This window comes from Furipterus horrens, unplaced genomic scaffold (assembly GCF_987537825.1).
Source record: "Furipterus horrens unplaced genomic scaffold, mFurHor1.1.pri manual_scaffold_1, whole genome shotgun sequence".
Lineage (NCBI taxonomy): Eukaryota > Metazoa > Chordata > Mammalia > Chiroptera > Furipteridae > Furipterus > Furipterus horrens.
In genome coordinates, this window is record NW_028327171.1 from 190,172,805 (window position 1) to 190,190,376 (window position 17,572).

The 17,572-nt window shown below is 40.7% G+C and overlaps 1 protein-coding gene across 1 annotated transcript in view; it reads left to right on the forward strand.

The window, feature by feature from the left end:
* The window catches only part of LOC150022479 (aldehyde oxidase), a 70,182-nt gene extending 56,343 nt beyond the window's left edge, over nt 1-13,839 (forward strand). The window contains exons 27-35 of the mRNA XM_090282339.1: nt 2,863-2,958; nt 4,874-5,002; nt 5,691-5,765; nt 7,697-7,749; nt 8,699-8,813; nt 10,545-10,610; nt 11,517-11,705; nt 12,192-12,359; nt 13,283-13,839. Of these exons, the coding sequence (XP_090138465.1) occupies nt 2,863-2,958; nt 4,874-5,002; nt 5,691-5,765; nt 7,697-7,749; nt 8,699-8,813; nt 10,545-10,610; nt 11,517-11,705; nt 12,192-12,359; nt 13,283-13,333 (942 nt within the window). The 3' untranslated portion in view covers nt 13,334-13,839. The remainder of the gene's footprint in view (nt 1-2,862; nt 2,959-4,873; nt 5,003-5,690; nt 5,766-7,696; nt 7,750-8,698; nt 8,814-10,544; nt 10,611-11,516; nt 11,706-12,191; nt 12,360-13,282) is intronic.
* The last annotated feature ends 3,733 nt before the right edge of the window (nt 13,840-17,572 follow it).

The following is a 17,572-nucleotide window of genomic DNA, read 5'->3' on the forward strand; positions in this document are numbered from 1 at the left end:
CTCCCACCCTTCCTTGGAAACTAGCCAGCTTCCATGTTTAAAACATTTGCTTAGGGGCTGAGTCAAAGAATTTGAGAGTCAAGCTGCTTCCTGGATGCCATATGCTGAAAGACTATTCTGAAGCAAACCAAATACAGGTGCGAACTAGAAATGATATTTGAGCACCTTCTCTGTATAAGGCCTTAGGCTGGGTGATTTGTAATTTCCCACTTGACTGAACCCCTACCTGGGTAGGCATGATTCTATTTTATAAACTGAAGGCCAGAGAATTTTGCTGTCTTGTCCAAGGACATCTGGCTAGTGATGTCCTTGGGCAAGAGAGCAACTGTCGGGACACAGATAGCATGTTTCTTTGTTGTTCCATGCCACCTCCCTGAGCAGCAGTAGCCTCTGCTCTCCCAACATACTTCACATGCATTATATTTAATTCCTCAGCGTGAACACCAAAGGACACACAGTATCTAATTAACCTCTATTCCCAGTGTCCTAGTATGGAACCTGGCGCAGAGTCGGAGCTCAAATATTTGAACGGCTGAGACCTTTGGGAGTCTGTGGGACCAAAGCAAACTTCTCACCAATACCAGCAGTCATTGCTTGAAGGTCTAAATTTCACAGGCTAAGCTCCCGGTTTACATTATAGAACCACCTGTTCTAATGCTCCAGTTGTGCCTATTTCGTAGAGGAAGCTTTGTAGGATTATCTTTTGTGGCGCTAACAATGAACCTTCTCGTGGTGCTGCTTAACTGAACCAAATTTGACATTTTAAATGGCCCGAGCAGCGCATAGAACAAATTACTCAGCAGTCTCTGATAGAAATGCTGCCCCAGATACGCAGGCAAAAGGCCACTGCCAAGAGGGCCACACAATGTAAGACATGCACAATTCACTGTAATTGTCACTCAATCATCTGTGCCAGCTACGAATTTCCCTTGCAACTTCTGAAATGCTAGCTGAGCAAGGAGACCAAACACAAAGTCTACAGGCTTATGTAACACATCAAATGGCTATGCTGTTGCAAATGCATTTTTCAAACTTGTACTGAGCACTTACTATATGTGAGATGCTACATTGCATTCCAAGGGGTGCCTAAGGACTGAGGTTGTTCCTTTCCGGGGTCCACATTTTGGCAGAGAGCACAGTGAAGTACCATAGAACGGAGCCCAGGAGCAGCTACTGCAGCTGGCATCAGATGGCACCCAAATACACCTTAGGGCAGCTGGCTCTGGGCTCTCTGTAGAGAATGCCACTCCTTATCTTTATTGTCTTGAGAACAAATGGCCAAGAGCACAAGACAAGGTTTCCAGGAGCCATGTGTCAACAGACAGTAAAACACATTCTGCTACATTTTCCCAAGTCCTTCAGCTGATTATAATGGCTACAATGCTTTCCTTAAGGTTCTGCAACTCTCCCATGGACCGTGAACGTATCTGCCTTTATCCTTGGAGATGGGGTACTCCTATGTCCCTATTTTCCCAATACATCTGTAGTTTACACCTGTGACCAGGTGAATAGTCCATTTTCACTGACAAGGTTTCTTATTTGGAATGATAGAGGCTACTGCTTGTGATTGGCTGGAGTAATGTGGGCCTTTGGACACCAATAAAAAGGCCGTTCTCCAAGTGTGGCCTGTGGCCCGCAGGCGGCTATGGGTGGAGAATCAATCTAGGAATGCAGTCCTTTCCTTCGGATTGACATATGAATCCATCGACTTTGATTTATGACCAGGGTTGTTTATAAGTAATCTCAGTGAGTAATAAAGGCTTACTAAGATTTTAGTTTTATTAAATGGAAATTAGCTTGTTGCTAAAATTTTCCAAACACCCTGCCTTTACAAATCCTAGATGATTATGCCACTCTGGATCGACACTTATTTAGAAACCAAGCTGGTAGAGCTTCTCGTGACCCCTGGCAGCTCCAGCCCACATCTATGGGGCTGGCACTTCCCAGCAGAGCAGCTGCACAGGTGTGCCTTGCAGTCCCTCCTGATCCACAGTGTTAGAAGCATTTTCTTATGACCATACGCTGTTAATATTGCTCTTACACTGGAGTCTCAAACTGAAGAAGCCTCCTTGTTTTCTGCAGTTTCCAGAGATAGCTCCATACGCCCTAGTTGAGCATGAACAGACTTGCAAGATGGCATATTCTTGTTATCTGTAAAACATGTTTAGCTTGGATTTTGGATGCTTCTGATTACAGCAGCCTTTAATTCTGTTAGCAGTTTGGTTCCTTCTGCATCCCTATGGAGAGCTGCACAGTTAGAGATAAGATTACTTCCAAGTTCCCTTTCAACTAAAGCTCTGCAGTTCTGTGCCAAGATGATTTAGAGTAGGCTTAGCTCATTTTGCAGTGAAAAAAAATTCATGTCTGTCTGTTTCATCTTAGCTGGATTTTCATTTTTGCTTCTCTATAACAACCTACAACTGGGATTATGTGTTCACATAAATAATTGTTCTCCCTGTTTCCTAAACTACCTATTGTCCATTTAACTTTGCATATTAAAACTGACACCCACCTCCCAAGAAAAAGTCCAAACCTAAATTGTTGCTTCACCCATGTCAGAGTACCCTTGGAAGGTACCAGTAAGCTCGAATGTCCCAATGAGGAAATAGTAGCTTAAGGAGCAGGGTCCTGCCCAGACTCAAAGCTATCCAGCAGCAGCAATCTGGCCTCTGTGAGTGGTCATGAGATGCCCCAGCATTGCCCTGGCTTTGCTCAGTGCTCTCAGGGAGAAAGTATCTGGGTATATTTTGGTGGGAGATGGAAGGGAGGGGATCATTTCCAGGGAAAATGTTTTAATTGACAAGACACAATAGAATATCAGTCGAAAAGATCACGGAAACTGTTTGTATCTTTTTTGCATAGGCTGCTGCCCTGGTTCACATTTATCTAGATGGGTCTGTGCTGGTGACTCACGGTGGAATTGAAATGGGGCAGGGAGTCCACACTAAAATGATTCAGGTAAGAATGCAAATAATTGGGTGAAGTTGGATGTATCCTTATAAGTGTGTGTATGAGAGAGAAACTGTGAATGTACATTCTCTGTTCCAACACAAAAAGGAGAGGAGACTTTAGCTTTGACCACTTAACTGTTAAGGTATAAGTAGAAACTGGGTAAACAAGCCAGTTTGTAACTGACTCTCTGAAAAGAATATAGCAGAAGAGTCTAGGGTTGTCTTATCGCTAAACAAGGCTGTGTGGTTATTTGCTTCTTACCTTTAGGTATATTAATAAGTGAGTTGTCTTTTTTAAACCTTTGCTAGGCAATAGGAAGATGTGTAAGTTCTAATGTACTGCATTATTTCTGGCTTTTTTATAGTAAGGACCCTAAACAATTGATTGTATAAATCACATTTGCTATTTCCAACAAAACCCTACCAGTTTCCTCTTGGCTCATTTACTTTAGAGTAACTTTTAGGTACTGTTTCTATTTTGCTAATCTAGGAGTAATAATACTGGTTATAAAACATTTGTAAGAGATAAATAATTCTTTTTTAGGGAACCCTACATAATTCCACCATTTAGCAATAATCACTGTTCTGGGTTCTTTCCCATCTTGACTTTTCCCCCCCCAAAATTGCTCATATGTTGTTTATATAATTTTGTATCCTGGTTTTTTCACCTGTGTGTACATAGACTGAGCACTTCTTCCTATCATTAAGAATTCTTTGCACTTATGATTTTTAACAGGTGCATATGGACATATATATAATTTATTTAACCTTCCTTGATTGTTGAACATTTCGATGAATTTTTTTACATAAACCTGTGATCAAATTAATGAATAGTTTCTTAGAATAGATTCTCAGAAATGGAATTACTGGCCATAGAGTATATGTTTTTTTTCCATAAATACCTTTATAAAACCAGTTACAATTTGATCATTTGACACATATTACAAAATTGTTTTCCGGCAAGTAGCCATTTTGTTACACCACTAACCAACATTGTGTGTTACGGTTGTTTTAATATCTTAGATAAAGCAATAGGTGAATAATAGTACCTCATTATTGCTTTAATTTGCATATATATATTTGAATATATATTTTCTTCTATGTTACCAGTCACTTGAGAATTGTCTGGTCATATCATTCCCCATTTTGGGGGTGAGACTTCACTGTTTTCTTCATTGGGCCACCAGACCTTTATGTCTAAGCTTATGTGTTTTGTGCAGATGATCTTCTGAAAGCCAGTGGTCTAGAAGGACTCCATATGACCATGTCCTTGTCACAGCTATGAACAAACTCTATTAAGCTATACTGCTGGCAGGAAAGAGGGGAATTTTGGATCAGCTGAAGTTCATAATATGGTTTTGCTTCCCAGCACTAAAACCGAAGGAAGAACAATGCAGCCAGCTCAGGCCTTGCATTGGCCGGCAGCAGTGGCGCCAGGGGCTGCGATCATGCGTTGGTGTTGCTGCTTAACAAGGCCATTGTTCCTTCTCAGAGGTGCTCTTTTCCTGGGTCACCTCAAGAAATGTGGACAAGGCATCTCCTTCCTGATAAGGTTTGCTTTCCTAGGATTTTGCAGAGCAGAGTGTAGGAAAGGCCTGAGAAGTTTGATTTCATGATGACAAAGACATAAAGCACTTCTTCCTACCTTGGCATGGGGCCTTGTTTTCTCTTCCTGTTGCTATTGCACATGAGACCATCAAAGAAAAAGAAAATATGCTCAGGGCTTGGGGTCCAGACTAGCTGCAGGGTTTTTATAAAGAGGAACATTTTGCAGCTGGAAGAATTTGATGGTCCTGCCCACTAGTCCCCATTGGGCATATCAGGGCTTCACACAGATGCTACTGTGGACTTGTGCATAGGTCTGTGACTAACCAAAGTATTTGGAAAAACAAAAAACAAAAAACTTCTCTTCTGAAATCCAGGTGGCTAGTCGTGAATTAAAGATGCCACTCTCCAATATCCACCTGCGTGGAACAAGCACAGAAACCATCCCAAATACCAATATCTCTGGAGGTTCTGTGGTGGCGGATCTTAATGGGTTGGCAGTAAAGGTAAGAATCACTGCAATGGCATCCAAATCATTAACCCCGTCAGGACCAATGTGTGGCAGCACTCAGAACATGTTGCAAATTAATCCAGCTCTCATCTCCTTCCCACACGCTCTCAGTGAAAACTCCCCTTTCCCAGTCTCAGGCTCAGTCAGTGCTATAGCACCCAGGCGCTCTCCTGAGCTGGAAAGGCCACCTCTTATTCTCCCTCGCTCATGACATTTTCACTGGTTAGCAAGACATTTCAATTCTACGCTAAAAGGTCTCCGTAGAAAGAGACGTTTCCACTGTCATGTTCTTATAATACGGCTGTTTTGTTCAGACTCACACCTCCTGCCAGGGCTATGGTGGGCGCTCTCTCTCCCCACCCTCGTTTCATTGCCTTTCACTCTAATTTCACGCTGCCAGAGTGAGCTTTCCCGCAAACTAAATCTGACCACGCTCTGTTTAAAAATAGTGGCTGGTCCTGTGCCAGCAGTTTTTCTGGGAAGTCCTAGGAAGCCCCCGTCCTAGGCAGCCACACTTCCACCCACCCCTGTGAGACCTGCCACATCACCTCTTAGCGGACAGGTCTCTTCTCCATGTTCCTTGGGCCTCTTAAATAAGCCTAGAATGGCACATATCATGCAACTTTGATATAGGTGTTTGCATGAAATCATGATCATAATTTTAACTAAAAAATAATCTCTAGGATGCCTGTCAAACTCTCCTGAAACGCCTTGAACCCATCATCAGCAAGAATCCGCAAGGCACGTGGAAGGACTGGGTGAGAATCTCTTCGTGTTTTATGTTAGAGTAAAGGATGGGGGAAAGTGAAGGAGAGGCATGTGAACTAAATATCCATAGAAAGAGCACTTTAACAGGTAACACAGTGACATAGTGATAGGCAGAGACCCTTTGGCTCTCAGCACGTGGAAATCACATCATTCTATGATGGAAGAAAATCTTCTGTTAGAGAAAAAGATGCCTTGTCTGTCCAGAACTCTTTTTTAAAATGTTCTAGTGTATTTATTATTTTAAATATCTTTACTGAGGTATAATTGGCATGCAATAAAATGCATATATTGAAAATATACAATTTGATAAGTTTTGATATACATATACATATATGCCACCATCACTACAGTTAAGATAGTGAACATATCCACCCCCACTTCTACCTCCATCCCATGTCCACCCCACCACCATCCCCAAACATACGAATGGATCTGCTTTTTGTCACTAACAGATCAATTTGCTTTGTCTACAGTTTTATGAAAATGAAATCATACAGTATAAATTTTTTTACAACATAGTGACTTGACATTTATATAACTTATAAAGTGATCACCTGATAAATCTAATACCTGTCTGACACCATATATACTCATAGTAATTACAATACTATTGGCTGCACTTCCTTTCAGAACCTTTATTTTAAGCAAGAATTAATGTTTCTCCCTATAGGACCTATGTATTTTCTAGATAATAGCTGTAAATCTGTTTGTTTTCCTTCTTTGAGTTCCACTGTTCCTAAAATGGGAAGAAAACATTTCCCATTTCTTCTTCTAAAAAACTTAAAACCCTGTAAGCACTTATTTAGAAATAGAAAAGCAATCCATTGGGTATATATTCAACCAATAGTTGGAATGGAATGGAAATATTCAACTGCTTCCTTTGATCTACTTATGATGTAGTTGGAAGAGAAAACACATTCTAAAGTCAACTAGGAAATTTTTTAGATTAATAAGTCCTAAAGTTCCAGATGATATGAAATGGATAGTAATAAAGGCTGGGAGTATGTGCCATGACGACTGTTCTATAATGTCGCATTAAAAGCATTGGTCTGGAGGAAATAACCTTTGGGAAGTATTACTTAGAAATGGATCTTTCTATTCCATAGAGTTAGGACTCATTCCATAATTCATATTTATGGGAACTCTCAGTCCTTCTGGGGCATATTTGTTTCTGTCCTCTGCCCTGTGCTGCCTGGGTCCAGGAAGGCTGAGAAAGTCTGGTTGGAGAAACACCATCTCCCAGGGGTGGGATGCAGTGCAAGAGAGCCAGTCCTCCCCCATCACAGAAGCTGCCGTTCAGCCCACTCTCTTCTGTAATGGTTGCATTTCTCATCTTTCCTTTCTCAGATCCAGGGCCTTGGACCTAACCCCCATTTTTTCATCTATTAGTCAACTGTGTGCCCTGCAAAGTCAGGAGAAACTCTTGTTTTGTTTGTTTGTTTTTGGTTTGTTATTTTTTGGGGTTTTGTTTGTTTGTTTGTTTTGTTTTTGAAACTTTTGTTTTAAATGGTACAATTTAGCAAAATATTTATTACCTCTTTCCTGTGATAATTATAGATATCTGATGTTAAAATTAAACATCCTACCACCCATTGTTTCCCAAGATGTTTTATGTTAATAGGCTTAGTTGTTCCAAATGACTGATAGTCTTTAAAGGCAGAATATGGGTTGCCCGGCATTGTCCAGGCTATGAGTGTGATGTGCCAGGGCATCATTTATTACAGTGGTAATGCATTGAACAAATGCTGTTACCACAACCAGTGAACCACAGAGGCCTGTGGGGGTGGAGAACGCTGAAAGGAATAAATTGCTGTTGGTTCTTCCTAGTTACTATCACTGATAGCTTTATTTAACTCGTACTAAAGTTAAAATTGAAGTTGGAAGTGATTCTTATTTTAAACATCCTACCCTTCTTTCACAGGCACAGGCTGCTTTTAATGAAAGCATTAGTCTCTCCGCTACTGGATACTTCAGGTAAATGGTCCTTTCAGTGGCAGGCTATGCAACGGAGCTGTGGCACCTGGAGGAAGAGTTTCACTTCTGTTTGCAATTTTGGTACCAATTGATTTTGTACCTTCTAGTGAGCCACTGCTCCTTAATCCAAATGTCCAGAAAGGCTTTTACTGAGAAAAAAAGGCACACAAATAAAATACAGCTGAATTGATGCTCCAGATTATCTAATTATTTAAGTGGAGAGTGAAAGCCATCAAAGAGTAGGATGATACAGAGAGTCTTACCTGACTCCGGCCCTTTGCCCATTGTCATGGACATCCCAGGGCCCTGGCTGGCTGACTGTCAGGAGAAAGCACTGGGAGCATTTTTAATGACCACTTCCGGGCAGAGGGAAAAAAGGAGAAAAGGGTAGAAAGTGCTGGCAAGCTGCTGGCCTACGCTTCTCTTTCACCATGACATTCATTTGGTGTCCTTAAAGATAAGTTGACAATGGGAGATCTGGGATGTGGGAGTAGTCTCAAAGCAGGAGAGAGATAGCCTAGGGACCTGATCCCTCACACCTGGAGGCTGAATCCTGGAGCCAGAAGGACAAATAAACAGGCCAGTATGAACATTTGAAGTAGTGTTTTGTGTAAAAAGTTGGTGGAGTTCCCCAATCTGATGACAGTAGGATTACATGTGCCAATATTAGCAAAAAGCAATAGAATGGATCGTCATACTGTCAGCAGTTAACTTGCAGGCCTAAGGAGTCATTGGTAGGGAGCCATTGGATGTTTTCATCAGACAAAACAAACTCAAGAAGAAGGAAGTAAATGCTTATTCCTTTAGCACACTTACTGGATGTATTGTGTGCTGGCCCAACCCTGTACAAGTCTACGCCTGGGCTCCTAATAGGTCTGTTTAGTCTTCACAGTCTGCAATTAGGAGACAATCCCATAACCGCACTTCTCAAGAATCCTCTTTTCTCCAGGGGTTACGAGTCAACCATGGACTGGGAGACAGGTGAAGGCCATATTTTTGAGTACTTCGTTTATGGAGCCGCCTGTTCCGAGGTTGAAATAGACTGCCTGACGGGTGCTCATAAGGTCAGTACCAACTAGGAGAGTGTTCAGGCTGCTCTCTAGACCCTCTGAAATCCCACAAACCCCATCCATCTGAGCACCATGAAAGCGCCATGTGTTTGGTCTAAAGATCATTTCTCTGTATTACCAGAAGAAAATAGAAGCTCAGCAATTGCCTTGGTGCTATGGTTGCTTCCATGGAAAACAACCAGTGGCCTCTCCTCTTTATTTCCCCGGCCCTTTTAAATAGAATAAGGAAAGAAAACCACTTCAAGGAAGAAACACAGCCTAAAGGGGGTTTCCATGTAGACTGTTGGGACCACTGGCAATGATGACCACTTTTGTGAAATGCCATCATATGACATTCTTGAAGGATTTCATATGTATCTAATCTGCTAACAAGACAGAAGCCACAGTCTTTTATAATCTAGCATTGGGATGGCACACTGTTACTTCTGCCATGTCCTATGGGTCACATAAACCAATCCTGGTAAAGTGTAGGAGGGGACGACATAGAGCTTCATCCTTATGATACCTGGGTGTGAGGATCACTGTGGGCCGTCTTAGAGGCTGGCAGCCACAACCTAAAACCACTCTCCCCAGCCCTATCAAAAGACAACGAGAAGCAGTAGTAAGTCCACAGTCTTGAAAGCAAAACCTTCACTCTCCCTGCAGCCTTGAGAGTGCCTTCCCTTCCCTCCCCTCCCCTCTCCTCCAGCTGAGGCCACTTGTCTCATGGAAGGCCAGCCTTACTAACTGGTGTCAAAGAGAACTTTACATCTCTTTGTGTCTTTAAATAAGAGAGGCGAGTGCCTGAAGTTTTATAGTAGAACATTCTGGATCACTAATTTTCATAAGAAAAATTCAGCCTATATGGGCAATGGATGAGTGGGCCATAACCCTGCATAGTTGAGTTTGGTTGAGGACACCTCAGCCATCTAACATAATTAATAATAGTGATAAAGCAAGTAGTAGGTTTAAATTGACGCTGGGTGATATATTATATAGCACTATGTTAGATGAACGTCTTTCATCAAATAAGGACACGCTTGGGTTTCCTTTGTTTCATTGATAATTAGAAGTAGAATCTGTTTGTCATGGCTGTTATGAGACCATGATGTCACATAAAAGAAGGTACAGACTTGCTGGAGAGCAAAGGTGTTAGCACCAGCCTCTCTGGGCCTGCTTTACTCCTCTTCATTTGTCCGTTATCAGAGAATTTTTAGCCATCAAAGTTCAATGTTAGATTTATTCTCTCTTCTGCTCTAAAAATGAAAAATCTAAAGCAGATGACAGTTAAAAGACTTTTTATTTTTTTGGCTGGTGCACCCTGAGTCCCGTGATTCAGTAAACACCAAGCATCCAGTTGGACTCTGGATGGTGGGTTGTGTGGTCACCCCAAAGTTTTGCAACAAGGATCATGAGAGCCATAGACGTTTTCTGTTTTCTGTGTCATATTATGTCTGTTGTAGCGGATTAAACTCAGTATGTTGCATCACGCAGCTGGAATCAGAGCCAACTAAATGTTTTTCTATCCTGTTGTTTCCAATAAAAATGCTGGTTGAGTATTTGTATAACTCTGAAATTTATACATAATAAACTTTTTGACATAAAATATTGCTTCTTTCTCCTGAAATATAATGTTGCCCAAAGAAAGGTTCTCTACCAATGCCATCCTGGCAGGAATTATTTCCCAGCTTTCTTTCCCTAACTTGTATTTATCACAGTAAACATTTTTATTTTTTTTATTACTAGAACATCAGAACAGACATTGTCATGGATGTTGGCTACAGTATAAACCCAGCCCTTGACATAGGCCAGGTATGTGTAACTGATTTGCCTCCCTTCCTATTGTAAAAGCCAAAACTGCTACGGGGATCTTCAGGAAAAACATTCCATCATCTTGCTTTTCTACTCCTGCAGTCAGAATCTTTCTATTCAGACCAGCCACAGAACTCATCCCTAGTTGTTTAAAAAAGTAAGGAGATAAAAGTGTCTTAGGTAGTGTTTGAAGAAACATGAAGTCTATGACAGGGGTTTGACTGAGGGAGGAGGAATAGGCACAGAGGGGACAGAGTGAGCCCCTCACATCTGGGAGAGAAGTGCTAACTAAGTGCTGAGCCTCAGGCATAGGATGATGGTCTTTAGCTTCATAGAGTTTGAAATCGGGCTGGGATAACAAACACCAAGTAACTGCAGCAGCGGAGATTGGGTAGGTAGCCTATTTTGCCCACAGATGTGTTTTTTATTTAAATTGGAAGTAAATGACAGGGTTGAAAAGTCACAGGCTATTTTACATAAATATTCAAATGTCTAGTATATCTAAGAACCGGCGCATTTCAAAGCTGCTCGGGAAGCTTAGGGAACACACAGTTCAAACCCTTTATGTTACAAGTGGGGAAACTGAGTCCAGGGATGTGAGGCAAGCCAGCCAGCCCACGAGTGAGGCTGTTAGGATGAGATGATCGGTTCTACGTAGAGCCTTGAGAGCTATTTTAATGTCAGGCTGAGATTTCAGCTCAACACCTTTGACTTTGAATTTAACGCTTGTAAGATGTTTAAAAATGTTTTAGGTAAACTTTTAAGTAAACTTTCAGAGGCATTCTCCAAGACATGCTGAAACCCTCTTAACACTGTATTTTAAAAATTCAGACAAACAGCATGAAGTTGATGCTACTATTGACTATATTTCCTCATACATGGAATTACTTTTTTTTTTTTCCTCAGATTGAAGGCGCATTTATTCAAGGCATGGGACTTTATACAATCGAGGAGCTGAATTACTCTCCTCAGGGTGTCCTATACACTCGTGGTCCAGACCAATATAAAATTCCCACCATCTGTGACATCCCCACAGAGTTCCACATTTCTTTGTTGCCTCCGTCTGAAAACTCAAATACCCTGTATTCATCTAAGGTAAGTTATGTTCTGTGAATAAATGCATGTTTGTGTGATATTCATGCAGGGAGGGAAGGGCTACATTCATCTCTTGGTTGTTTGCAGTTTTTACCAGGACTGTAGAAGACAAAGCCTTGTTAAACATTTTAATTATAAAATAATTTAACAACCTTATAAAATTTTTTTTAAATACTCTAAATCTTGGAGCCTAACAAACTACTGTTGTTATCAGGTTACATCTGATTTTTCTTACCTTGTAGTAATCATTTTCATGCTCTATCTCCTTTCTCCATTTAGGATCATTTCCTTAGACTAGAATTATAAGAATGAGGATATTGGATTTAAATAGTAACTTACTTTTTAAAGGAAAAGTTCCATATATAATATTTAATATTTTACACATGTACATATATCCCTATAGAAGCACATATTCATGTATATTCATACATACAGAGAGAGAGAAGCAGAGAGAGTCATAATGTAGTTCACTTGTTCCCCTTTAAGGGCATGGGAGAGTCTGGGATCTTCCTGGGGTGCTCGGTGTTTTTTGCCATCCGCGACGCCGTGAATGCAGCGCGACAGGAGAGAGGCCTGTTGGGACCACTGAAGCTCAATAGTCCGCTGACTCCGGAGAAGATTAGAATGGCCTGTGAAGATAAGTTTACGAAAATGGTATGTTCTCATAAAATTATGAATTTTTGTCCCCTGTCCTTGTGGTCAAGTTTTATTAACCCACCATGGTAGTTTTCCATGGCAGAAAAGGTGACAAGAATCCCAAGGGCATTTGAGCAAAAGAGTAGAGTGGCCCTTGAATTACCTTTTTCCATCAACCTGGCCCTGCCTGGCCTGCAGTGGGGATCAGTTCTCTACTGTTTGAAAAGAAGTTTATTTTTTTGTCATCAGTTATTTCTTCCTCCCTTGTTTTGTGTTCTCCCCAGGACACACTGATCCTCAATAGAAGTTCAGGAACTGCGCCCTGAGCCTAAGACACCCAGGCCACAGATATGGGCCACTCATCTCTCTCAGGCCTCCCCAGCCAGGCACGGGGGTGTGAACAGTTCCTGACTGGAGCTGCACACACTCAAAGGCCCTTTTCCAACCCCCAGCAGCAGGAATCCTGCCTACATCCACACCCTGCTAGGCAAACCTCTCAGCTCTCCATGGTCATTTTCAAAGACAGGATTTTTGAATATGGGAGGAATTTATATTATTCCCAGTGACCTCTCTGATAAGAAACAGTTATTTCTTGTTTATTTTTATATTGATGAAGGAGCCCCCATACCTTCTCTCATGCTGGCTCTTTGTGGCACCCCGTGTAGCTTTTCCTAACCCCGTGAATCACCTCTTCACTCTGGAGAAACACAGACTGATTCTACTTTTCATTCGCCCCTCTTCAAGATGGGATGATGACTCTCGTAGCTGCTCTGTCCCACCTGCCCTTAGTCCTCTCCACATTTCTCATGTTGTCATTGCCAGCCCTCTCATTGTCATGGCCACCCTCTGGGTGGTTTTTATCTTGTTTTGTATTCTGCTGCTTTTCCCCTGTCGCAAACGTTTTCCAAATGTGAGCATACAACTTTGTTCTTTTCTTCTAGATTCCAAGAGACAAACCTGGATCCTATGTTCCTTGGAATATACCCATATGAATCAAGTACAAACTTCTGAGGAAATCGAATGATTCTTCCAATACAGCAGTCTCTCTAATTTCTATGCTCTAAGATGCTAGGTCTGAAAGACAAATTTTCACAGTTCAGAAATCATTTCACAGAGTATTGCTTTTATATGATGCTGATTTTAAATGTTCCATTTAGATTTTGATGGATATGTTTATCAACTTATAAATCATATTTTAAATGGTATAAACACTAACTGGTTTCCTCTAGAAGATACTCTCCATTACTCTGTCCCTTAAACCTATTCAGCTGAATGGAATAGAAGACTTGTATGAGATTCATATTTGGCTTGTATCCACCAACAGAAATCATACTATCTAGTGAAAGGCAATTTGCTGAATAATTTTATTAGTAATATGAACTGTAAAGGATATTCCCTTTTTACTTTATATGCTTTTATATATTTTAGTTTTCAAAAATATGGATTAGTTTTTTAATTTAAAACAAATTAATAAACAAACACATTTAACACCTAGAAACATGCCTGAATTCATTATGTCTATATGGTTATTTCCATTTCATTGACTAAAGAAGGTCTTTGCTACTGACTGTAAGAAATTTTATTCCAGTGGGTAACCCCTAGGGCAGGGAGAAGCATGTGTTGTGTAAGAATAAGACTGAGATCAAAATTCCAAATTGGCTTAAGGAAGGAGGAAACTGGAGTTAGCAGAGGAAGGAGGGATCATAAGAGGGTTCAGGGCATAGAGAGACAGTATTTGGTTGGACAAACACACCCAGAGAGCAGGCCCAACACCACCCCCCAATCTGGGGCGGCCTTCCCTCTAGCTGTCCATACTTGCACGGGAGCATCTGGGCAAGTCTCCCAGGTGGACACAGCAACAGGTACATTCGATAGGGCTTCACAACTTCCAGCTAACTATTTCAGCATGTCTATTCTAAGAAGGTAAATGAGGTTGTTTTCTTTGCTAATGAAAGAAAGGTAAGTTTTCTACATTGTTATTTCTAAGTTTTTGTAGAGAAAGAAACATGGTAGAAAGTAAGTGCTCCAGTGGCCAGTGTGTGAGCTGGTGATTTGCCCAATGACTGTGACAAACCCATATCAACTTGTATTTGTAGTTTTCCAGGGAGAAAGGGAGAGAGAGCCAGAGAGTGAGAGCGGAAGAGCCCATACAGGAGAATCTACTTGTGAAAGGTATTAGGATTCCTAGTTGGAAAGCACTTCATTATATTGATGCCTTCAGACTATATTTTGTGACTGCATTTGTATCCACCTAAATGTTAGGCATCGACTTCTCTTCATTACAATTTCTTTAATCTCTCTCTTCCTCCCCATTCCCTTACTCTCCACTGTCTCCTTGAACCATCACCAACACCATACAAAACCACACACGAGTGTAAAACCTTCAGGACTTTTGCAAATAATTATAATATTTTGACCAGCAAGAATAGAAGGGATAGAAATTACTTCAGACAACTGTATGACAAGAAATTTGACAATCTAGAAGAAATGGACAAATTTCTAGAAACATACAACCTTCCAAAACTAAATCAAGAAGAAGTGGAAAGTCTCAACAAACCAATAACAAAAAAGGAAATTGAAACAGTAATCCAAAATCTCCCGGCACACAAAAGCCCTGGACCGGATGGCTTCACAGGCGAATTCTACAAAACATTCAGGGAAAAACTAACTCCTATCCTCCTCAAACTGTTCCAAAAAATCCAAGAAGAGGGGAAAATCCCAAACTCTTTCTATGAAGCCAGTATTATCCTAATCCCCAAACCAGGTCAAGACACAACAAAGAAAGAAAACTACAGGCCAATATCACTGATGAACATCGATGCTAAAATCCTCAATAAAATATTGGCAAACAGGATCCAGCAATACATCAAAAAGATCATACATCATGATCAAGTGGGCTTCATTCCAGGGATGCAAGGATGGTTTAATATTCGCAAATCAATAAATATAATACATCACCTAAACAGAATGAAAGACAAAAGAATAGAAGGGAAATCATACTGGAAAGTTAGGAATAAATTTTACAGTTAGTTTACATTTTATTTATTTATTTATTTATTTATTTATTTATTTAGAACTGTCCTGAATTTTATTTTATTTTTTTCAAATGTATTTTATTGATTATATTGTTGAAATAGTTTACATTTTAATATGTTACTCCTTTAAGCAAAGATTCCTAAATCACTTAAGAGAATGGGAAAAATAATTTCCTGGCCCCATTTTTGTTTTCAGTTCTTGAGATTGCGCTAAGACGTAACCCAGGAATGGAATGTGTTCTTGGCTCTTCACTGTCCTTGACACTACGCCTGAAGGATAACCCTGTCCCAGGGTTCTCAGCACCACTGGCAAAGAAGAAGAGTTCATCCCAGCTGAAACTGAGCTGGTGCCGCCACAAGGCTGTCTGTGCAGAGAAATGGAGGCTCAGCGCAGTTATATAATGCATCCAAGATCACTCAGCTAGCAGGCTATCAGAGGAACCTTGCCTTCCACCTGTCTGCTCCCCAGGTTGCATTCTCTCCTCTATGCCATGTTCTCCTAAAGAGGTAGCACGTCTTCTAGAAACTTTTCACTAACAGGAAGCAGCCCTGGGTTGTACCCGTGTGTTCCTGTGGGCGCTGAAATAATGTTATTTATCTACGGCTGCCAAGGTCTCGTTTTCTTAACTTTGCAAACATGAGTTAAGAACAAAGAACATGTTTTGCAGGTAGCAATGAGAATTAAAACCCTTTTCTTCAACTGTGAGAACTCAAAAAGATTTTTAAGTTTATAACTATTCAGAAGTTCATAATCTTTTATTTTTCCTCCAAAACCAGTGTTGTCTTAGAATGCAAATTCTTGCTGGTTTATCTTCTGAAAAAAAAAGCCAAACATTTGTCCTGCTGCAATAAAAGCCAAATACAATACAGTGTTACGAAATTTTATAATTGCAAAGGGTGGTGTCTGATCAATTTAGACCAACAAGATCAACAAACATGTCCTAAATGACTCTTAACTCTTCAGAAATAATGCGCTACAGAAAAACTTCCTTAATCTTACCATCAGAGGCACACAGCTGGGCATGCTAGTTTCAAGGCTGTGTTGGTATAAGATTTTTTAACTCGTGTACTGAAGATTCATTAGTTAAAAATATCCCAAAGTGAATGAAACAACTGATAACCCTCCCACATTACAACAGGAAATGAAAAGTAGAAAAGCTGAAGCTCTCTAATGGACAGAAGACCTTACATAAATCCTTACAATTCAATTTTCTTCCCTTAGTGGTAGCAGAATGAAGGAGAGAACAAAGTAAAAGCAGATCATCTCAATGTCTGTGGTTTGGTTGACTACCAAGCTCTGCCCGTGAACTCAAGCCCTGGGTGGACTGTGAGGACTTCCCCTCCCATTGAGCTGCCTCAATGGAATCTCTTCCCAGAAAGCTTTTCTTGGCATCTTCAATGTGAATCAATCACAGCACTTCCAGCTGGGACCTGACAGGCCTAAGCTGCTTTTAGCTGTACCAATCAGAAGCCTCTGTTTCATTTCTGAGAGCTTCCTGCCCCTCAGTGATCAGGCTGGATCCCCTGTGTTCTTTGCTTTCAGGAAAAAATTGCTGAAGGCCACAGCGCCCAGTGCAGGTCCTGCACCCCCCAGGTATGGTGATGAGGAACCAGAGAGCAATTATTGGGAACCTTGGGTGGTGAGTCGTGAACCTCTTACACTGCAGAATGAGAATTGTCTTTCACAAGAGGAGCAGGGATGCTTGAGTATTTCCTTCTAAGGAATCAGCCAAAGGGCTTGACAAAGATTGATTTGTTGATCTTTATGATCCATGACTCTCCAGCCATGTTGGCAAGTATTATCCACCCCTATTTAGCAGGAGGGGAAACTGAGGCAGCCTGCCAGAAAGTAAAGTGAATCTTCCATATGACTATTACATTCTTGGCACCATGCCAGTTATTTCTGATCATTTCAGTGTAATGTATATTTGGGTAGCATATGCTTATTGAAACAGTCTTTGCGTGGTTGACTTGATGCAATTGCAATGTTTTGGAGTACTGTTTGGAAATATTAGGACTTTAAAAATATTTTAATAAAAAAATCTTTTAATTATGTACTTAGAACTAGCCAAAAGAAGCAATGACATTTTGGTTTGTTTATATTTTTTTGTTGCAGCTATTGCTGCTACAGTTGTTATTTATGTACTATTAATGCTTATGAAATCACAGGCTCTTAGGAATTAGGAAAAAATCACT